Genomic DNA, 20249 nt, shown 5'->3' on the forward strand with positions numbered 1-20249 from the left:
CTGCCCCGGGTTCTGCCTTTCCCAGGAACGCTGGAGAGGTCGGAGCGATTTCAGGTCACTTTTATTTAGAACTGAACAGCTGGTTTTAAATAAAAGTTCCATTCTTTTCTCATTGTGTCATCTTGAACTGAAAATAGGGGTGTTTTGGTGTCCTTTTCCCTCTGTTAAGTGCATCAGCCATCGTTTTAAAAACAAAGCCACCTCTGCTTTAAAATTTCACCCTCAAGACCACATGTTCAGTCAGCCTGAGGAGCTATTTATCAAAAATCCACATTTTATAAACAGCAAAAACTTCCCTATAAGAAGGACTAGTGTGGTGCTGTAACAAATCACCTAAAATTCAGATCCTTTAGCAAGAGCCAAAGCCAACGTTCTCCTTTTTTGCCATTTTCAACATAAACACATTTTAATGAAATACACAGGTCCCATCTCCCTATTAAACATCAATTTCTGCATCAAATTCTTGTAGGTGATGATAGCTGGGAGGTGAGTGAAAAATCACATTAGCTAAGGATTGAACAGCTGAATACAAAGAGAAAGGAACAAAATTCTCTTTGCAATCTCTTGATCAAATAGATAGAAGTTAAAACATTGAGGAAAAAGCATCGACTTTTAAATTTTAGAGTTCATTTTTAATTACCAAATCCCTGGCTCAGGTAATTAAGGAAGCCCTAAAGCTGGAAAGAATTCCTGATACCAGCACTCTCCGAGGCTTCTCTGTGCATTGTAAAAAAGCAAAACCAGGAACACTCAATTACAAAACCCCCTCTAAACAATAAACCTCATTTTTTTTCCAGCAACTAAGCTCCTGTGGGCTCAGTATCACACATAAACCCCCCCAAAACCATAAAACCACAGTCCTGACCAGGATGGGGGAATTTTTAAGGCGTATTTCTGACAACCTGGAAGGCAGAAGCAGAGTTAAGGGTGCTTGATTCACAAATCTTTCAGATCAGCTGAAGAGATCCTCTATTCCCATCAATTTATCCTTCACCAGGTTTAAATCAGGAATATTGACATGGGAACACCACATAAGGGCTCCCAATGATCCAGCTTTGGTGCATGAGGTGTTGATTCCTTTCAGGTAAAAGAAAGGTCCCAAAGGATTCAAAGTAGTGACACAACACAAAGGTTTGCTGGCAAAAAGACACCAGTGAAATAAATTTTATCAGGATCTGGAGAGATGAGAGTGATTCTCTGGGAAAGCTTGGGGAGAGGGTATCAGTGAAAGCACACATTTAAAATGAGTTATTACAGTGATCAGACATTGCAGGCGTTTCTCTCAACAGTACTTTTATGAGACATTTATATATTCAATAATTAAATATAAATTCAAGGATGAGTGTCACAAAACAAGGAAAGAGTAAGGCTTGAAGCCTGGTCAGCCCCCAGATTGCCCCTGCAGTCACTGTGCCTGTCATTTGACCTTTCATTTGACATGCTGCTATCCTCACACATCATAAAGCATAAGAAAAGTTAATTTTGCAGATTCCTTGCTGAAATCTCAAACCTACTTCAACTTAGTACAAAAACAGGAGGAGCAAAAAAAAAAAAAAAAAGTGAAAAAGTTGCTTGTTAAAAAGCAGAAATGGGAAGAGAAGTTCACAGATATTTTGGACTGACAGAACCAAGGAACAAGGACAATGCAAACAGATTTCAGACTATTAAAATGGTTTTGCTACCTGTTTACCTGAATGTGATGTGCTGCATTATTCCTCACTCAGAATCACTGGCAACATGAGAAAAAAAAAACCCAAAAACCAGCAGCTGCACACTGATCAAACCCTTGTCCTACCCAGGGAGGGGTGAAAATGTGCAGGTAAAAAAGCTGATTGGAACAAGTCACCCATGTCCACATCCACGTGTAATATACAGGAAGAACATCCAAAATATTGACAGGAGACAGTGATCCTAAAGTTTTCCTTTTCTCTTTCACTTCTACACAGATAGAACAGCACAGAGGAGAACACCACTAGAGCTTTCACTGTGGCCAATGGGAGGATTCTCATAAATACAAAAATGCTTTCCAGCTGTTGGATAGATTGCTTCAGGACATAATCCAGGTGGAATGACAGGAATATAATCTCTCCTCGTGGAACAACAGCAAAAAAAAAAAAAAAAAAAACAACCCCCAAACCCTCAGGGGTTTACACAATTGTCAAACATCCAACTTTGCAGTCCTGAACATCTTAATCCCTGCTACAGCAGAATGTGGCATCACCAAAATAAATGAGCAGGATTCCTTGGATTCTGGTGGTGCCACTGGGATACCTACAGGGAATTTAACTGTGATAAAATGTGTAACTTGGATTTACATTCAGTGTGTTGGAGGAAGGGAGTGTGATAATCAATCCCTTCATGCTTTATCCTTGCTGGCTGCCCACCCAGGAAGCTTCATTGTTATTACTTCAGGAGGAAAGGAAAGGTGCTGGTAAGAGCCAGAAGGGCAAGGCAATGATCTGGATCATGAAATGAATGCCCTGTTCTTTGAATGAGGTGTGTAAAACATTTTGTTAAAAGCCTCCATGATGAAAACATCAAGAACAGAAAAGGTCTCCTTAAAAACACAGAGCATTTCTGCCTCATCTTTTAAGTTCAAAGCTCAGGGGAGAAAATGTTTTGCTACAATTCACTACAGGTTTGCTGTCATAACCAGAGATGACAATGCCCTACAGAGCACAGGGCCAGCCACAGACTCCAGACAAATGTCTTTGCTTTAGGTTTCAAGTGGTTTATGCCTCTCTTGTTGTAGAAAAGGATCAAAAACACTTCTGGAACCTTCACTGCAGAGTCTTTGCCAGTGTCCAGCTTTTGGGCAAAGGGGATCCTGCCAGGCTGCAGAGGCAGCACCTGCAGGGTCAGGCTGTGAACCCAGTCATGATTCAGAGTCTGAGCCAGAGCTGCTTTCCCGGCTGATCTCGATTTGTAGGGAGGGTAAATGATCCAAGCGGCTCTTTTTTTGCCTGGACTGTTCTTTTTCCTTAATGAGAGCACCCCAAACCCTCTGCAGCTCAGAGTCATCTTCCTCTGGAGATGCCACAGAGTTTTCAGCTTTCTCTGGAGTCTTTTCCTGTGTCTTTGGAGCAGACCCCAATCTGGTCCATAAATTACCTAAGCAGATGAAAAACAAACATTAAAAAAAAACCCAAAACAGACAGAACTGAGAGGAAAAAGTAAAGGAACCAATTCTTAAACTCACTGCAACTCTTCAAACCCTTCCTACTCCTCCCACCTCAATATTTGGCATGGAACTGATTATGTTTTGAAGAGTAATTGAAATTAAGCTGCAGGAGGCTCAGGGCAGCCTTGTTTAATGTTCCCCATTTGCAGAGGATGTTTAATTCACACCTCCAGTGCCCCTGCATTCCTGACACTTGTTTTGGTGCCCACAGTTTGAAAGCAGTCCTTGATCTTCAGCCTACCTCCATAAAATTCCTGCTCAATCCAAGCCCCCCAGCTCCTCCCTACATGATTTCGATTTCAAAGCTCTGAACAAACATTTGCTAATTTACCCTGAATTTCATTCAACTTCAGCCCTCATGGCTTTCTGCTGGGATTTCTCTTGGGCTCCAAAACCAAAGGAAGTGCAGCAGAACATTTTCTGCACACAACTAACCTGGTTTCTTCTCTCTGGTGTCAGAGTAGAGGCCTTTCACATCTTGTTTGGGGATTCCCAGCCTGCTGTGCACATCTGAGATTGGCTCTCGACGAGGAGCACAGGCGCTGCTTGGAGCTTTGATTTCTGGTGAGTGTGGCCTTTTCCCCAGTCTCTGCCTCACATCTGGGGATATTTTCAGTGATTAAAATAACAAAAACAACAAAAAAATTAAAAATCCTGTGGCATTTACTCTGCCAGCTCAGTTTATGCTCATCCACTACTGAAACTAGACAGATTCTCTGGTTTTAATCTTTTCTTTAGCCTGTTCATTTAAGTATTTCATACTCAGACTTCCTGGAAATTTCTGCAATACAATTCAGCCAGATTTCATTTCAGTTTTGGCAATAAATTTGACATTTCATGTTTTCAAGCTGTGCTCTGTCCAAAAGATGAAAACCTAAGTTATCCCATGGCCCCTGCTGCTTTCCTGGTGTAGCAGCAGAGTGTGTAAATACCCAGCAGGAGGGAAAATTCCATGAAAACTGGTCTGCCTTCAACAAAATTCTTTTCAGGTAACAGATACCTTGATTGAGAATTCTACCACTGCTTGGTATTTGGCACAATAAAATAAAAAGAAAACTAAAGATATTGATCCTTAACCCTTGATGTGAATTTTGTATTCTGAAGTTTGCCTGGCTTAGCTGGATGTTCCCAATCTTACAGGGGAGGTCCAGACAAAAATATGAAGGCAAAGGGAATTTTGGGACCATGTGTCAATTTGTCAGAGGCCCTAAATGGGCAAGAAGGGTAAAATATACAAACATTATTTTGACATTTCATTAATAGAAAAAGGTATTTTTCACTTATCAGTCAGATTATATTACATACGTCAGAAGCAGATGAAATTATACACGTTTCAGTGTAAGAAATAAGTTATTTAAGATCAAGATAAATCCTGCCAAATGCAAAATCACCATATAATACACATTTTTAACATGTATTTATGTGCATTTTTAAGTGTAGTCAGTGTTTCACATTTGATTTTGTGCATGACCTTCCCTGTGTGCTGTTTCTCAGCTGCAGAGAATCTCTGCCTCAAGGAAGGAGCAAATTCAAAGAGACAAAGTGGAGGGAGATTGGCACAGGCAAAGAAAATGGATGGAAATCAACATCACTAAAAAAGCTTTCACTAAAGTGTACTTGATTCTTTCCCCAGAGCAATTCCCACCTCAATCTCTGAGTGAGGACAAACTGTGTGGATGCAGAGTTTATCTGCAGTGGAGCACAGGTGTGAAATAAATCTATTTTAGTGACAATTCTGCCCAGCAATGAGAGATAAAATCACCTGATTTGACAGTGCTGTTTGGCTGCCGTGGCCCAGAGTTATTCTGACGTTTCTCTTCCAACAGGAGCCTCACATCTGCAACTTTCTCCAAGGATCCTTTGCTGCCAATCCTGTTTTTGATGTTGCTGGTGGCTATGCTATCTGCTCGCATGGAATTCCTAAAAAAAATCGTAGATTTGATGTCCTCTAAATAAAAATTCCATCTAGAATAGTTCTTAAGTCTTCTTATGTGGAAAGTTACATCACAAAATTAATAGTATCAGGATTTCTCTGCTGAGAAAAAGTAGTAAAAGCAATGCTTAGAAGCTGTTCAAGCCAGAATCCTAAATATAACAATAATTCCATGAATACCTCAGTACCCATTTCAAGGCAGCCTCAAAATTGTTGACATTATAATAACCACCCTACTGAAAGGGTGGTTATATTTATTTGGATTTATATGGATGTTATTTTATTCATCTACAATATATACAACTTTGGTTAGTAAGCCCATAATGAACATAAATTCCTTTTTGTCACCAACAACTGAAGGTTATTTTTTTTTCTCAAATAGAGAGCAAGGGGCAAAGAGAAAAGAGAAAGAGGAGTTATTAATTATGGTTGTTTGCATGAATTTCTCTTGATTCTACTTCAAGCAATAAGCAAGAATAGAGAGATCTGCAGAAAAAGATATATTAAAAATGTTAATTCTATTAAAAGCCTAGTTCTGTATTTCTTGTTAGAAAATCTATAGAAAATAATATATAAAATAATAAACTAATATATTTTAATAAATATATTTTATCATTTTATATAATATCATTTTGCTACCTCAATCTTCGGCAGCTCTGTCGCTAAAACCAGGAAATCCCTCTTCACTGCTGCTTTGAAAGACTAAGAAACTTTTACCTGATATTTTTCAGCTGTGACTCCACCTCATCTGCATACATGGTCATCTTCATGCTTTTTTTGGGCGAGGGGGTGGAGATCATTTTCAGCTCCAGGTCATAATCCATCTCGTCCGAGTCGGAGGCGCTGGCGCTGGATCTCCTGGCGGCGCCGCGCTCCCGCGCCTGGCGGAAAGCCTGCAGCTCATCCCGGTACTCCACCACCACCCTGTCATCTTCATCCATGTCCTGATCCTCCTCCTCCTCCTCCTCCTCCTCTATGGGCTCTTCAGGAACATTCACCAAGCCTGCAGTGAAAACAAAGTCGTTCTGATTGAGTGAATTTTAGAAAAGCGAACCTAAAGGAAAATCACCTGACTGTAATTAATGATCTCCTGTAGATGAGTCTGAAGTTCTTTTAGTTCTCTCTTCTTAGAGAGAGAGAATATTTTGCAGAATATTTTAACTGGAATCAATAAGTGGCATAAAACTGCTACAGGACAAAATGTCCCTGGTAAAGTTGTGCTTTAATTACTCTGGGACCAGAGTCTTGTAGACTCTGCCTCTTGTAGAAGGTGCAGCTCTTCCTTCCTGAGCTAAGCACAATTCCCAGGATCTTACAGGGATTAACATGCCAGCTGCTGGCTCTGCAAAAATCCCTTCGAGTCCTGCAAGCAGCAGTGCCAAAAAGAACACAGGTGCCATTATTATGAATTCATCACAGACACTGATTTAAATAGAAACAATTTCAGTTTAGTCATCACCAGCACTCAGACATCTCTTCAGACAGCACTACATGACCAACATGGATAATCTTCCACGAGATTTGTCACATCCCTGGCTGTATTTTTAACAGGCCAATCACACTGCACTTGTCTCATGTCACATTTTTATACCCATTACTTTTCTACCTTAGGTAGCAGATGAAAGTATACCAGCCTAATTAATAGAATTTTCTCATCTCTATTGTTCTACATTTAGAGATTGGGAGAATTGACTTTGCAAGTGTGACAAATTGCCAAGAAGGCTGAAGATGTCATTCATCCCTTCTTTTGGCCTTTGATGCCATGGTCCCCATGCCCTAAATTTTATAAAAGAAAAATGTCACATAAAAAGCAGCAGCTATTTTGAGAAGCAATGAGCAGCATGAAGTTTCCACCTCAGGAATTTCCTGTAAACTCTTAGAATAGGATTCAAATTTATTTTTTTAAGAAGACTTCCACAGATGCCATGGGATTGCTGAGGCACTGCTCCAGATGCTGCCCAGCCCTCCGTGTCCCAGTGTCCCCCCAGGGCTGTCCCAGTGGCACCAGTACCTGAGTGCCGATGTTTGTAGGGGGGAGTCAAGCCCACATCGTCCCCAATCAGGGTCCTCTTCTTGATCACATCGCGGTGGATCCTCCGGGAATGGTACCTCCTCTTCCTGAAAGCAGAGAGAGGCTGAGGGCCTGCCACAGGAATTATGGCTCATTCACGACCCCTAAGTCCTGCAATTATCACCCACTTCAACAGCAGACACGTGTTGATGTCACAGATGGTCTGAAGAGAATCTTTATTTTCATGAGAAAATCCTCTCCTTATAATTCACACTCACATTGCAAAAACATTATTTACACTGAAGCATCTACATGAACTCAATAGAAAATCCACAGATTAAAACAGTTTTAGATTAGTTTGTCCAAATACCTGCAATGTTCCAATTCCTCTGTCCAACACTCACCAAGAATTGCTAAGAATTCCTTTCATGCCTCCATAATTTGGATTGCCATATTTCATATAATACTGGCTTCTCCTTGCAGCTCCCAGCTCCTTTTTGTCATCTGCAAAAAACATAAATTATAGGAATTTTTCCCTCTTACAGTATAACTTACAGCACAGCATAAAAATAAATAACCATCCAAAGACAGAGAGTGAGACTGAGTGTGCCTTAAAATAAGAATTACTTCACCCTCCTCCATGAAGGATTCAATTTTGCTTACACCTCTGGAATTTCTCCTACCACCACAGCCTTATTTGTGTCTGGAAACTGAATTCCAGGGAGGCTGGGTTTCTAGAGATCAGCTTCACAGGGCATTACATCCCCCTGTCACTGCTGCAGTTTCCACTCACCTTCCTCATCACCTTTCTTTTCTTGATCAATGTGCCACATCCTGCATGGTCCAGAAATTATATGGATTTTCATTTTCTTCATAAATAAAATGAATATTTAGCAATAATTTTTACTAATCCCTCACTGGCATCTCAAGTTGTATCCATATTTATAAAATGTGGAATTTACTTCTGGTAAAAGGCATCATTCCTATTCCATGAGTTTGGGAAGAATGCCCTGTGCCCAAAATACAATTTCCAGGTACAATAATTTTCATACAACTTGAATGGATATAATTGACACAAGAAATGTAGATTTATGGCAAAAACCTTAACACCTAACAATTAGCAAAAAATAAAAAAAATCACACTTTCATAAGAAGCATCATTTCTTAGGTGTTTATAAGAAATGTTATTTTGTAAGAAGTGTTATAAATAAGAAGCAGGCACTTTGAGTCATTAATTAGCCAACAAATAAAAGTCCAACAAGCAGTGAGTTCAGGGTGCTTGGTCATTTACCTTTAGTAGCAAATCTCATGAACAGCTTGTTTCCTTTAGCCAGTTTATTGGCAGGGCGAAGGTCATTACGCAGGAGGGAATCCTCTTCTACCTGGGAGAGGGCATCCAACTTTGGGGGCAAAAAAGGTATTTTGGACTCAAAAATCAAATTTTTGTTCAACAAAAATGGGTTGCTTACAGAGAAGCAATCGAGTGATAATGAAGAAAGTCACTTTTCAAATGATGTTCCTATGAGCTCAGCTTTATTTTCTTGACAAGCTGATGTTAATTTTTAATGTAAATTGCCCTGAAAATTTAAAATATTTCCTTCTCTTGTTCCATAACATTAACTCAGGTTATTAAATCCAGTAATTGTCAAATGACTCTATATTACTGACTGAAACAAAGAAAATAGCAAAACTTGGGCACTGAAAAGAATGATTTTTTTTCCCCTGTTTTATATCTAAATTATTTTATTAACAGGTTCTCATGCCCTCACCCAATGACTAAAAACCTTTCTTTTTCATTTATAGCTGCTTTATAGAAACTCAATTCAGACATCCATGATGTAGGAGCGCTCACTGAGCCGCTGCTACAGGAAATTCTAATCACACCCATTATACACTCAGGCAGTGAGGATTAAATTGCTGCCAGGCCATCACTGTGTGTGCTGATTCCCACAGATCCATGGGCAGCCTAAATCCCATTGGGCTCTAAGCACTTTCCCTGCTGAAAGGTCATTGCCTTCCATTATTGTTCTCTCATTGCCTCCTCTCAGCAGAAAAGAGAAGCCAGGCTCACTCTTAAACTCTCCAAAATCTATTTTCACAAAGCACTTTCCATTGGGATCATCACCACCTGTACTCCCTCTCACTCCCCACCGAATTCATTTTGATAATTAAATTGTGAATTGCAAATAGAAACCTAAAATGTTGTGAAAACTTCACACCAGCCAGAGCAGAACTTCCAGAGCAGTTTCCACTTCCCCTCTGTACTGACCTCCACATCACTGGGATTGTCATCCTCAACCTCTCCTTCTTCTGTCTCATCATCAGAGCTTTCCTCCTGTTTTTCTAAGGAAAATAATTGGGGAAAAAAAAAACAAAACAAAACCAAGCTCCATTTTAGTGTGTCAGCCTCATTTGATTTATGATCACCTACATTGTCTGAAATCAGCCTGAAGGTGTTTTCCTTCCTCCTGAGCAGCCTAGGGAACAATCAAAGCAGTGAATGCCTATGGAAAAGTGGAGCACAGTGAAATTCTGAGCTCTGTGCCTGCAGCAGCACATGTGCATCATTAATTTAATTCTTTGAAAGCAAATGAAACTGCACTGCCTGTCAGGATTTAGTGTGTTCAAAATCAGAGATCAGCAAGGCCAAGGCACTAAAGGCACATAAAAGCCTTTCCTTCTATCTCCTTTTCAAATGCCTGCAAATATCCAATAGTAACAATTAATCAAAAGCTTAAGACCAACCTTAGAGACTTAATTCTGCTGTGAATTAACTAAAAAAATAAGAGCATGCTTCCAGAACTGCTAAAATTGTGAGCTGCTTTGATTTCTTAGTTCTTTTTAGCTCAGTGTAAGACAATTCATGCTGGTTTTTTTTTTCCAAAGCCCCCAAGAAATAAAATACTGTAAAAAAGTAATGACTATGGAGAGCTATGAAGTGTGATATGCCAATATCATTTGCAAAGATCTCAAAGTACTTCATAAGCCTAAGATTTAAAAAATCTTCTCTTTTATATTTCAGAGTTCCTTATCTTAAATCTCTTTGAATGGACTTAAAATCTTAAAAGAGAAAGTGGCAGCTGTCCAAAAGATCCTGAAAATATTCCTGAGTGAGAACAATGAAGCACAATTAACCAAACTGAAACCAAAGATAGAATTTAAGTAAACAAATTACCCAAACTCAAACCAGAATGATTAAGTTCTAGCAGGGAGAGGACTCAGGCATTTTTTCTCCCTCACAAATTAGAAGTTTCTCATAGCACAGACCAATCTTTTGCTTCCCTAAATGTCTAAACAGCCCTGAAATTCCTATCTAAAAAAAGGAATGTAACCAAGCCAGATGACTGCAGGGTATCTGTATGGATCTCACACCTTAAGATGCAATTGAACAGTGTGTACTTTCTCTAATATCCCACTTTTCCAGAGGAACAGGAGTAATTCACATCACAGTTCTTATTTTCAGATGGGGTGCAATGATAATATAATATGCAATTCATAGCAAGCAGGATTAAATAGATATGATTATGCTCCATTTAAGCAATGTCTCTAATCTCCAAAAATTTCCTAACAAGTCTTACTTGAAGCTCTACCAACATTTGGCCAAAATTAAAGTCATGTGGATGGCTGAGGAGCCACTGCTTTGTGGAGAAAAGGAGCAGGAAAAGTGGGTGAATTCAAAGAATCCCTAAATTTAACAAAGCCTTAAACACCAAATTTCCCAGAAAGGCTTTTGGAAGAACTACAGATACCTAACAGAGAGATTGGCTACTTGCATTTAGGTCATATACAACACTTTTAAGCAAAATCTATGGAAAAGTTAATAAATATAACATTTTTTGCTCTGTATCTTGTGATAGAGCACCTCCAACCACAGCGCTCACAGCAGCCTAAGAGCAAAAACTGTCCTCAGGTAGCAAAATTCTGATTTTAAACTTCCCCACATAAAAGGAAAATAAATTTACAACCAAGGCAGTGAGGTACCAGACTGATCACGACACTGGCATGTACTTTTGCTGCTCTGCTCTTTTCTAACCAACCTTTTAATAAGTTCTTTCTTAGAAGGATACCAGGCAAATTTCGAGCTGGCACACACCCTGCTGAAGTGATGCACTGTCACGCTGCTGGGAGGGATACACTTGAAGGATGGTGGTGCATCAAAAAGGGAATTAGCTGTGGCATTTCAAAAATAGGCCATTTTCTCCCACCTGCTTTTTGCCCACTTTGCCTGCCTTTGTAGCACATCACCCAGAGCTATTTCTGTGCCCAGGGCCCACTGTAAATACCAGCTCTCAGTGGCAGCCTCATCTAACACGTTTAGCATCGACTCAATTACTGCTTTTGGTCTAGCTCCAACCCACCTTTTAAGAAGCAGCTTCTTCAAAAGGTTTCCAAGATGAAAGCCTTTTTTAAAGTGGCAGAATACATTTACCTGCAACTATATGATAGAAGCTCCTTCAGTAATTTAGGTTATGCAATACCCCAGCACAAGTTTAAAGTTTCATTGATTTAATGAGATGATGGCTGTATTTGCATATCTCAATCTACCTTTCTTGGTTTTTTCAGCTGTCTTCTCCTTGTTGTTTTCTCTGCTCTTTGTTTTCTCCTGATCAGGCAGGGAACTCATATTTATTAGAGCCCGTGTTGCTGTCACTTCATCAAGCCAGACCACATTACCTGGGACAAACAGAAACACAAAACACAAATGCAGTTGGTGTCATCAAGCAGTCACATCTCCCCTGCCTTGCTGGAACAAAATCAATGACAAAACCTCAGAAATGACAGAAAAAGCCATCAGAGCTCTTGCAGGGAAGGTCATATTCTTTAACACATCTGATAAGCTGAAGGACACACAATTTTCAGCTTATTACAAATCACTGAAATGCACAACCATAGATTTGAGAGGCTTCCTGAAAACAGCAAGTCAGGGCACTGGATGGGGGTCAGTGGATCCATGTGTTCCCACACAAATGTGATTATGGGAACAGCAGGGGGCAGGAATGAAGCCTGGATCTTTTTCCCCTTTGGCAATTGACAGAACCTTGGACTTTACTGCAGAATTCTGTTAATCTTTTCTAAAAAGCAGGAAAATAGGGAGAAATAGGAGACTGCTCCAGCACTTTGCACAGATTATAAAGTACACAGGTTCACAAGATCATTCAGGATGTGCCTTAAGCATCACCAGATGGTACTAAAATATAACTTCTTAGGCCAGTTAAAAGCATTTCATAGATGTTGAAATTGAAAGAGCTAAAACTGCTTAGAAACAGGATTTGAACAAAAGCTTTCTGCACTTGGTACAAATACAGCAACAAATGTCTCTGTTCTGCTGTTGAGCAGAGTGGATTCAGATATTAAGAAGACTGTACAGTGACCCAAAATAAGATAATCTCTCTCAGATTACTCAAACAGGTAAGAACTACAAGGTGAAGAACATCCAGGTATTAATTTCAATGATTGGTTAATAAATCTACTTTTTTTCTCAGTCTGCCTCATCTTCCCATCTCCAAATTTCCAAAACCTTCATCATTTCAGATTCATCAGTTTGAAACACAGGACACTAAATCCACCTTTGCACTGCACCTCAAGATGTAATTCAGTTGGGAACACTGAAGTTTTTGCCATGATGCAAATCTATGCTGAAAAGAAAAAGCTTTTTCTTGATATTTTCACCAAGTGTAGCTGACATGGTAACTCAGACACAGCATGAAAATTCACCATTAAAAAAGATGTGTAATAACCATAACTGGGTATTGTTACAACCCTGAAGCCTTAAATTTCACATGAGTTTGCTCAGGTAGCATTTAAGAAAACAGGCAACCTTAGATTCTCTCAGATAGAGTTAAGCTGTGCATTTCCAAGCTCGTGCATCAGCACAGGTCCATCCAGCAGCTCTGTACTGTAATTGTCCACCCAGGCCTCATTGGGTTTCATATTTTCTATCAGCTTGTGCCAGTACTTCAAGCTGTCATGTACAGTGACTCCAAGGTCACCATCTATTTTGTCTTGCACTGGAGCAGAATTTCTTCAGGGTCACTCCAGAGAATGGAGGTATTGATTCTCAGCTTTTAGCCATGCTTGTCAGTAAGTTTCCAGCTATCTGGAAAACCTGCACTGGCTCCTATTTCTTTTTCTATTATTTCAGGCACAAGGTTTGTAGCATGACAATTTCAGAGTATTCCAGTTCCATTTTCTGTAGCAAAAAAAAATCTCTTCTACAGGCTTCAGTGTCAGTGAGGAAAGCACAACTCTCCACCACCTTTGATCTCACTCCCCCAAACAGCCCTCACCATGTGTACCCACATTCCTTTTCCAATTTATAGAAATCACACCCAGCTGCCACCTCCTTCCACCCACCCACTTCTCCTGGAGCATGCACTACACAAATATGGCAACAAATCTCCTCCTCCTCCTCCCAAAACCATCCCAACCTGCCCAGCTGCACAGTTCAATCACCCTCTCTCAGATATATTACTGATGTCAAGATGGAGATAATAATTTTAGACATTTTTCATAATTTTAGACATTTTTCTTTTTCCCCTTAGAGATACAGCTGTGACCAGGTTTAAATAAAAGAGTAAGAATTACAAATCCTCTGTTTGCTTACATGAGGTGTCATCCAGCCACTCAATATGAGCAGGAGGATACTCTTTGAAATAGGCAAAGATGTCCTGGGTGCTCATCTCATCCACTCCACAGATGTAAATGGTGTCCAGTCTTACTTTAGGAATTGCTACAAAGAGGAAAAGAAACTGGTATTATTGCAAGCTTTCAGATAGATTAGTGCCATATGAGTTTATAAACCAAATACTTTAAATAAACTAAAGAGGAACTAATTGAAGTGAAGCATGACATAGCCATAACTCAGTTTATTCTTCCACAATGCAAAACTTTCAATAAATTAAGAATTAAAAGAGGTTACAAGGACTGGTGGATAGAGATTGCACAGCAACCAACCAGCCTGAAAAACATTTTTTCCCTCTTTGAACACTGCCAAAGTGCTATCATTAAGTACTAAAGAGCCAGAACAAAACAAGGCCCTGCACAAAGCACTTCCACTTGTATCACCTGATGGGGAGCTGTTCCAGGCCACAGCTTAGCAGGTCCAAGCTGCCAGCTGGAAAAAAAAAAAGCCTTGAGAACCAACTGGGTGCCAAAAGCACCAATCTGTTGTGCACACATCTCCTGGCTTCTGTTCCAGCTTGCCATCAGTGCAGCTTCAGCGTGTGTACAGCAGAGTCTGATCTCCCTGTGCACAGGACACTGAGTCCTCCACGTGTACCCACACACTGCTCCAGGCTTTGTACAAAGCATTTAAAGATTCTTAAAGCAGCACTGATCCCCAAGGTGAATCTTGGGCTTTTAGCAGTAGTAAATAAGGTACACAAAAAAAAAAAGTTATCTTTGTGCTGGGGCTGGTAAAACAAGGAGTGAAGAGGCAAGTGTCAAATAGGCTAAAAAATAATGGCGTGCGAAGGAGGAGGTGGAAAAACCCCAAAGTGATTCCTTTCAGCAGTAATGGGGCAAAATCTCTGGGAATGTAGGAAATATTGCAGGATAAATCAAGTCAAGACACTGTGAGGGAGTAACTGAAGGGATCTTTTCTCCTGAACTCGTACCTTTCTTCATCATGTCCCGGTCCAGGGCCACGTTCCTCTGGGCCAGATTCACCTCAGCCCGAAAATGGAAGCGTTTGGCTCTTTGCTCCTTCTTCTCAATTGCTTCCTGCAAAATGCAAAACAATGCACTCAAACAGGAGTCAGGAGCACGCTCAAGAAACTGCACTGAGGATGCCTAAAATCCACCAGACAGCAACAATTTATATTAATAGTTCTGTTAATTCTGGAGAGACCTGTAGGTTTCAGAATGTAGAAGTAATTCACAAAAATATTTCTGTGTCACAGAACAGTTTTTGTGTAGGTCCAGCTATGGGAATCAGGATGCAGGGGAAACAAGGTGGCTTGGACAACACAGACTCCATCATGGAACAGGAATATTATCTAGTCCTTACTAACAAATATTAAATACACTCCCTCTTCTAAAAGAAGCCTTTCTACCTCAGGCAAAATTAATATTTGAAGATGATATAATTTTCCCCCTTCTTTTTTTAATATACACAAAAGTGTGAATTTGTTTCTCTGAGCATGAATTTAACACTGGAGAGCAGGCTCCAGAGAACTTTTCAGACTGGCAACTCAGGCTCCTCTTATGTAGCTCATGAGCAACAGCCTGCCTGGAACTTGTGCAATTTTGGGAACTGGCTGAGAAGCTCCTTGTTCTCCAGATTTTATTAGGAAACATTATAGGTTTTTGCATCTTTGGAGCACACACTGTGATTCATCCCAGCTGCATCACCTGAACACCAGGCTAAATGAAATAGTTCCACCTCTCCAGTGGCAAAAATGACAAAATGTTGAAGAGCCATAGCACAAAAATTACCTTGGAGGTTACATCTATGCCAGTGATGAAACTTCCAGCTTTGTTTTCATATCTCCTGCTGGTGTCCTGAAACAAAGCAAAATGGTGATGAAATCTCAATGTGCACTGAAAGCAACACACTTGTTACACTGAAAAAACCACCTGATCATTCTTACAAGAAAACAGATCCTCTTCTCACTTTCACCCCATCTCACGTCGGTAAAAGCGAAAGCACATGAACTGAACCAAACTTCCCTCACTGTAAGGATTCTTTCCTTTGATAGAATTTAGTTTCTATGTCAGCTGCTGCCAAGCTTTTACTCTCTCAGTAATACAGGAAAAGTCATCAAACATCTTTCCCAAATAAGACTTCTACAATTTTGGGTTTGGGTAAAATTTCCTTGTAAAACGTGAGCAGATTTTACAGTGATACCTGACTACTCAAAAGTCAGTTTGCAGCTTTTAATTTCAGAAAGTGAGAACACCAAGCCACATCCACAATGAAAAAAGTAACTTTTTATTCCTATCATCATTTCAACCCCAAATTCCAAAGCCCAAGGTGAAACACTTCTGTTTTGATACTGAGAGGGTAAAAATGGAGAATCAGAAGGGAAAAAATTACAAGTTTCCTCTCTATCAGTCAGGACTGCTGAATTCAGAGAGGGACTAAACCCCAGAGCCCCTGGACCAATGACCCAATTCTGTGCCCATTCTGTAAAATGGCACCTCTTCATTGTGACACTCTCAACTGGCAGAAGTTTGGAGCTGGAAGAACGCCTCTTGCTTTCCTTAGGAGTAAACGTGTTCTTTACACTTGTGCTGCAATAACTACTTTGGCTAAAGGACCCTTTCTAGAAGTAGGTTAGGCTCAGTTTAGAAAGACCGAAGAACACACACAATCCAACCGCTTTTCTTAGTAACAGCACCAAAGTTCCTCTAATGCTGCCAAATGGCCAGAGTTACTAGAAAAGGAAAAGCAAAATAAACATGGTTTTTAAAGCTGAAAGCCCACAGTGTCTGAGGTTGACTCACAGAGCACAAGGAAGTACAGCACGATGCTGTCTCTCAGGCCACATGTTGTGCAAAAGCACAAGCACACGTTGGTAGACCAGCTAATTAAAGATTAGCTTCCAAAACAATTTTCACCCATGTTTTGAGAGCAAAAGATTACTTAGGATTTTAGAACTCTGACCCATTTTTTAGTTGGTAAACCTAATCCTACTAAAACTTGTACAGAAACAATCAGCGAGTGAAAAAAAGGGCAGAAAAACATGGGGAAGGAAGGTCTCAAAGCCTGCTCGTCAGAGCCCACAGTCCCGGCTCTGCTATCCCGCGGTCAGCCCCTGTTCCCTGCTCCAGGAATTTATTCCCGGCATCAAAGACTCCCTGTACACCCTCCCTCCCACCCACACCCCAGCGCTGCACCCCAAATCCTCATCTCCGCCGCTTCCTTTATTCCACTCCTCCCCAAGCACATCCCGCCCGCTTCCTTAGCGCTCGCCCCCGAGTCCCCTCACACCCCCGCTCCCACATCCCCGCTTTTCCCAATAATCCCCCCAAAAGCCCCCACAGAGCGCTCAGACACCCCCAACCGCCGGACCGAGCCCCTCCTCGCCCACCGCTCCCGGCCCTCACCGGGATGAGCTCCCGCAGCGAGCGCCTCACAGGGATGGTCTCCAGCTCTCCCTCTTCCACCTCCATGGGCTCGGGCTCGGCGCCGCGCGGCTCCGCCGTGGTCGTGCTCGCCTCCGCCTTCACCGAGATCCGCAGGCCCCGCACGGCCGCCATGGCTCCGCCAGGCCCGCCCAGCGCGGCCAGCGAGACGAGCGCGGGGCGGCACAGAGCGGCGGGGCGGCTCCGAGCGCCGAGAGCGGCCGGGAGCGCCGGGCGGGCGGAGCGCGGCGGCCCCGAGCGCCGCCCGCAGCACGGCCCGGCCCGCCCGGGGCACCCCCCGAGACCGGGCGGACCCTGCGAGCCGACGGAACCCCTGAGCCCGGTGCGCCCCGAGTCCAACGCACCCCCGAGACCCAGCGGATCCCGAGCCCGGTGCATCCCCTAAGCCCGACGCACCCTGAGACCCAGCGCGCCCCGAGTCCAACGCACCCCGAGCCCCAGCGGACCTCCCGAGCCCGGTGCCCCCCTAAGCCCAACGCACCCGGAGCCCGACGCGAAACCAACGCACCCTGAGACCCGGCGCGCCCCGAGTCCAACGCACCCCGAGACCCAGCGGACCCCCCGAGCCCGGTGCACCCCCGGAGCCGAACACCCCCAGCCCGGCCCAGGGCCCAGGGTGGAACGGCCACAGAGAGCACGGCCCCGCAGTGTCCCTGGCGCCGGAGAGCGGAAAAACACAGAACTTAAGTCTTTTCCCCCAAAAAAGGGGTTTTTTAAACTATCTGAACTCTAATGTTCAATTTTCCCATCCATGCTAGCAGAATGTTACACCTGTGAAAAAATCCAACTAATTCTCAGCTTGCAGTTGCGTCCCATTGTTCTGAGGCTCAGTTATTCTCTTTGTCCCCTTGTCCCAAGGTGTTCAGGTTGTTCCAGGAGAGCAGCCTTGCCTCTTCTTGGCCTAAATAAACCACATGCTTTCACCAGTCCCCGTGAGACAAGTTCTTCATTCCCCTAATGACACTAATCAGCTCCATTCCCTCACACACAGCAGACCAGAGCCCTGTTCTAGCTGAGGAGTTGCTCCTGCCTTGGCATCATTATTTCACACAACTGCCAGGATACAGCCACATCCCATTGTCATTTGTGTGTTATCACCACACCACTAAGAATTCCTGTTACCTCTCCAGCTGCAGGACCCTCCCTTCCAGCTCAGGTTGCTCCACGCCTCATTTCTGCAGGTTACAAATAAACCCCTCCAGTCCATTCCCTGTGACATGTCACTTTCCCTCTGAACTGATGGTACCTCCCAGGAAAGTTCAGATTTAGACTCTGTCACGAAGACATTTCCCAGCTGGCAGCATAAAGGCTGCTCCCCTTACACAAAATCCAGCAGGATCAAGAGATCCTTCCACCCATCACTCACTCCAAGATTATTTATTCTCAAGGCTTCAGGCAGAGCTTGTTACACAATGGCTCGTGTCACTGTTCACCAAAAGTGCTGCATTTGGGGCTGACATCTCACAGCAGCACCTGGCAGGAACTGCTGGCACAGGTGACATTTCCAAGCCAGGTGTGAAGCCAGCTCCAGGCCACAGGAGGTGAAGAAAAGGAATAAACAGGACACAGGCACCTCCTGTGAGCAGCTGAGCCTGAACAAGAGGAAACACTTCTGTGGGATAAATGCTGTTCCTTCAGGTCACAGGGAAACCAAGAGATGGAACTTCTCCTCCTTTAGTTTTAGTTTTCTAAGTAGGACACAGTATTGCCATGTGATCTAGACCAGCTTGACAAAGCCAAATCCTTCAAGGAGCAGCTGGGACAGGGTTATGTGACACCAGGTCACCTTGCACTGCTGTCAGCAGAGTGCAGATGAACCTTGGGCTGACCCAGGTGTTTCCTGATTTTGTTTCTACATCCCTTGGATGTCACCCCAGGCAGAACATTGCTGTACTCCAGCCCTCCATACTTGGCACCTTTTCAAGATTCACTCATTGCACTCAGCAAGAAACTTTCAGCTGATTGACTGTGGCTTCGGACACATTGCCAAAATTTTAGAGCTCCTTAGGAAAAAACAATCACTGGCCAACTGGTAGGGACAATAAAATCAGGAGAGGGAAACTAAACCTGAGTACCAGCGGGGCTTTTACTGCTAGGTGAGTGAATAGAATGTCTTCATAATACTTTGTAATTCCTTTCAGGATCTTGTAATTAACAGTGAATTCTTCAGCATTTCAAGCTGATTTAGTTTTATTCTTCTGAGACTGTGTCCCAGAGCTTTGTTTTTCTTTCACATTCCTGCAAGCCCTCTGCCTGTGAAAGATCACCTGAATTCTTAAAATTCATGTTAATTGTTTTCAATTTTGTAGGAAGCAGAGGGGCTCTGCCTTGTTGTAGCCTTTATGCAGGGATGAGGCAAGGGTAATAAACTCCTGAGGGATGCAGTGTTTAAATAGGGGAGGAAAAAGAAATTTGGGAAAGGCTGCCAGTCATTATCAGAAATTCTAAGTAAGAAAAGGCTTTTACAAATAATGAAGGTGAGAAAGTGACTGTAGCAGAGAAGCTGTGGTAACCTGGAAGTGATCAAGGGCAGGTTGGATGGAGCTCTGCCCTAATGGAGGTGTCCCTGTCCGTGGCTCGGGGTCGGACCTGGATGATCTGCGAGGTCCCTTCTAACCCAAACTATTCCAAGATCCTATGAAATCATTCCAGCCTAAAAACACCCACGGGAGCGATTTAGGGCAGGAGCGTCATTGGTTTCCCGGCTTTGACCACCAGAGAGAGCTCATACAATAGAATTCCCAACGTGAGTGAAAACCAAAACCAAAACCTGATGGAAAACACCAATTCCCGCAGTTTTGGGATCGGCTGAAAACGGGAGATGGGGACCGGAGAGGGAGGGGAAAAAAACAACAGTCTGCAAAAAAAAATAGACTTTTTTGCAGTGGTCTGGTAGGAGTCAGAAAAATGGTGAATTTTGCCCTAATAAAGTATTGGTTGATTTGTTTGTTTGTGGTCTGTGAACACTGAGCAGAAAGGACACGTGTTCCTGAGGATATGATTTAACTCTCCTGCCGTCCTGGGCTCTCAGCAAT

At 42.5% G+C, this 20249-nt stretch overlaps 1 protein-coding gene across 1 annotated transcript; it reads right to left on the reverse strand.

The window, feature by feature from the left end:
- Window positions 1-42: 42 nt before the first annotated feature.
- Window positions 43-17328, reverse strand: NCBP3 (nuclear cap binding subunit 3). The gene is made up of 13 exons (XM_036395316.2): window positions 17176-17328; window positions 15562-15627; window positions 14742-14847; window positions 13730-13855; window positions 11671-11799; window positions 9395-9468; window positions 8417-8525; window positions 7530-7629; window positions 7126-7232; window positions 5832-6117; window positions 4944-5101; window positions 3617-3781; window positions 43-3111 (listed from the first exon to the last, which is right to left on the reverse strand). Exons 1-13 carry the CDS (start codon window positions 17326-17328, stop codon window positions 2876-2878), a joined length of 1815 nt encoding a protein of 604 aa, XP_036251209.1. The 3' UTR covers window positions 43-2875.
- Window positions 17329-20249: the final 2921 nt, after the last annotated feature.

This window comes from Molothrus ater, chromosome 21, assembly GCF_012460135.2.
Source record: "Molothrus ater isolate BHLD 08-10-18 breed brown headed cowbird chromosome 21, BPBGC_Mater_1.1, whole genome shotgun sequence".
Classification (NCBI taxonomy): domain Eukaryota; kingdom Metazoa; phylum Chordata; class Aves; order Passeriformes; family Icteridae; genus Molothrus; species Molothrus ater.

Coding starts and splice junctions, on each gene's coding strand:
- NCBP3 (XM_036395316.2), bottom strand. CDS start 17,328: ATGGCGGCCGTGCGGGGCCTGCGGATCTCGGTGAAGGCGGAGGCGAGC. Junction 13,856..14,741: donor CCGGGACATGATGAAGAAAG/GTACGAGTTCAG, acceptor TCCTCTTTGTAG/CAATTCCTAAAGTAAGACTG. Junction 7,630..8,416: donor CATGAGATTTGCTACTAAAG/GTAAATGACCAA, acceptor TGTTTTTTGCAG/ATGACAAAAAGGAGCTGGGA.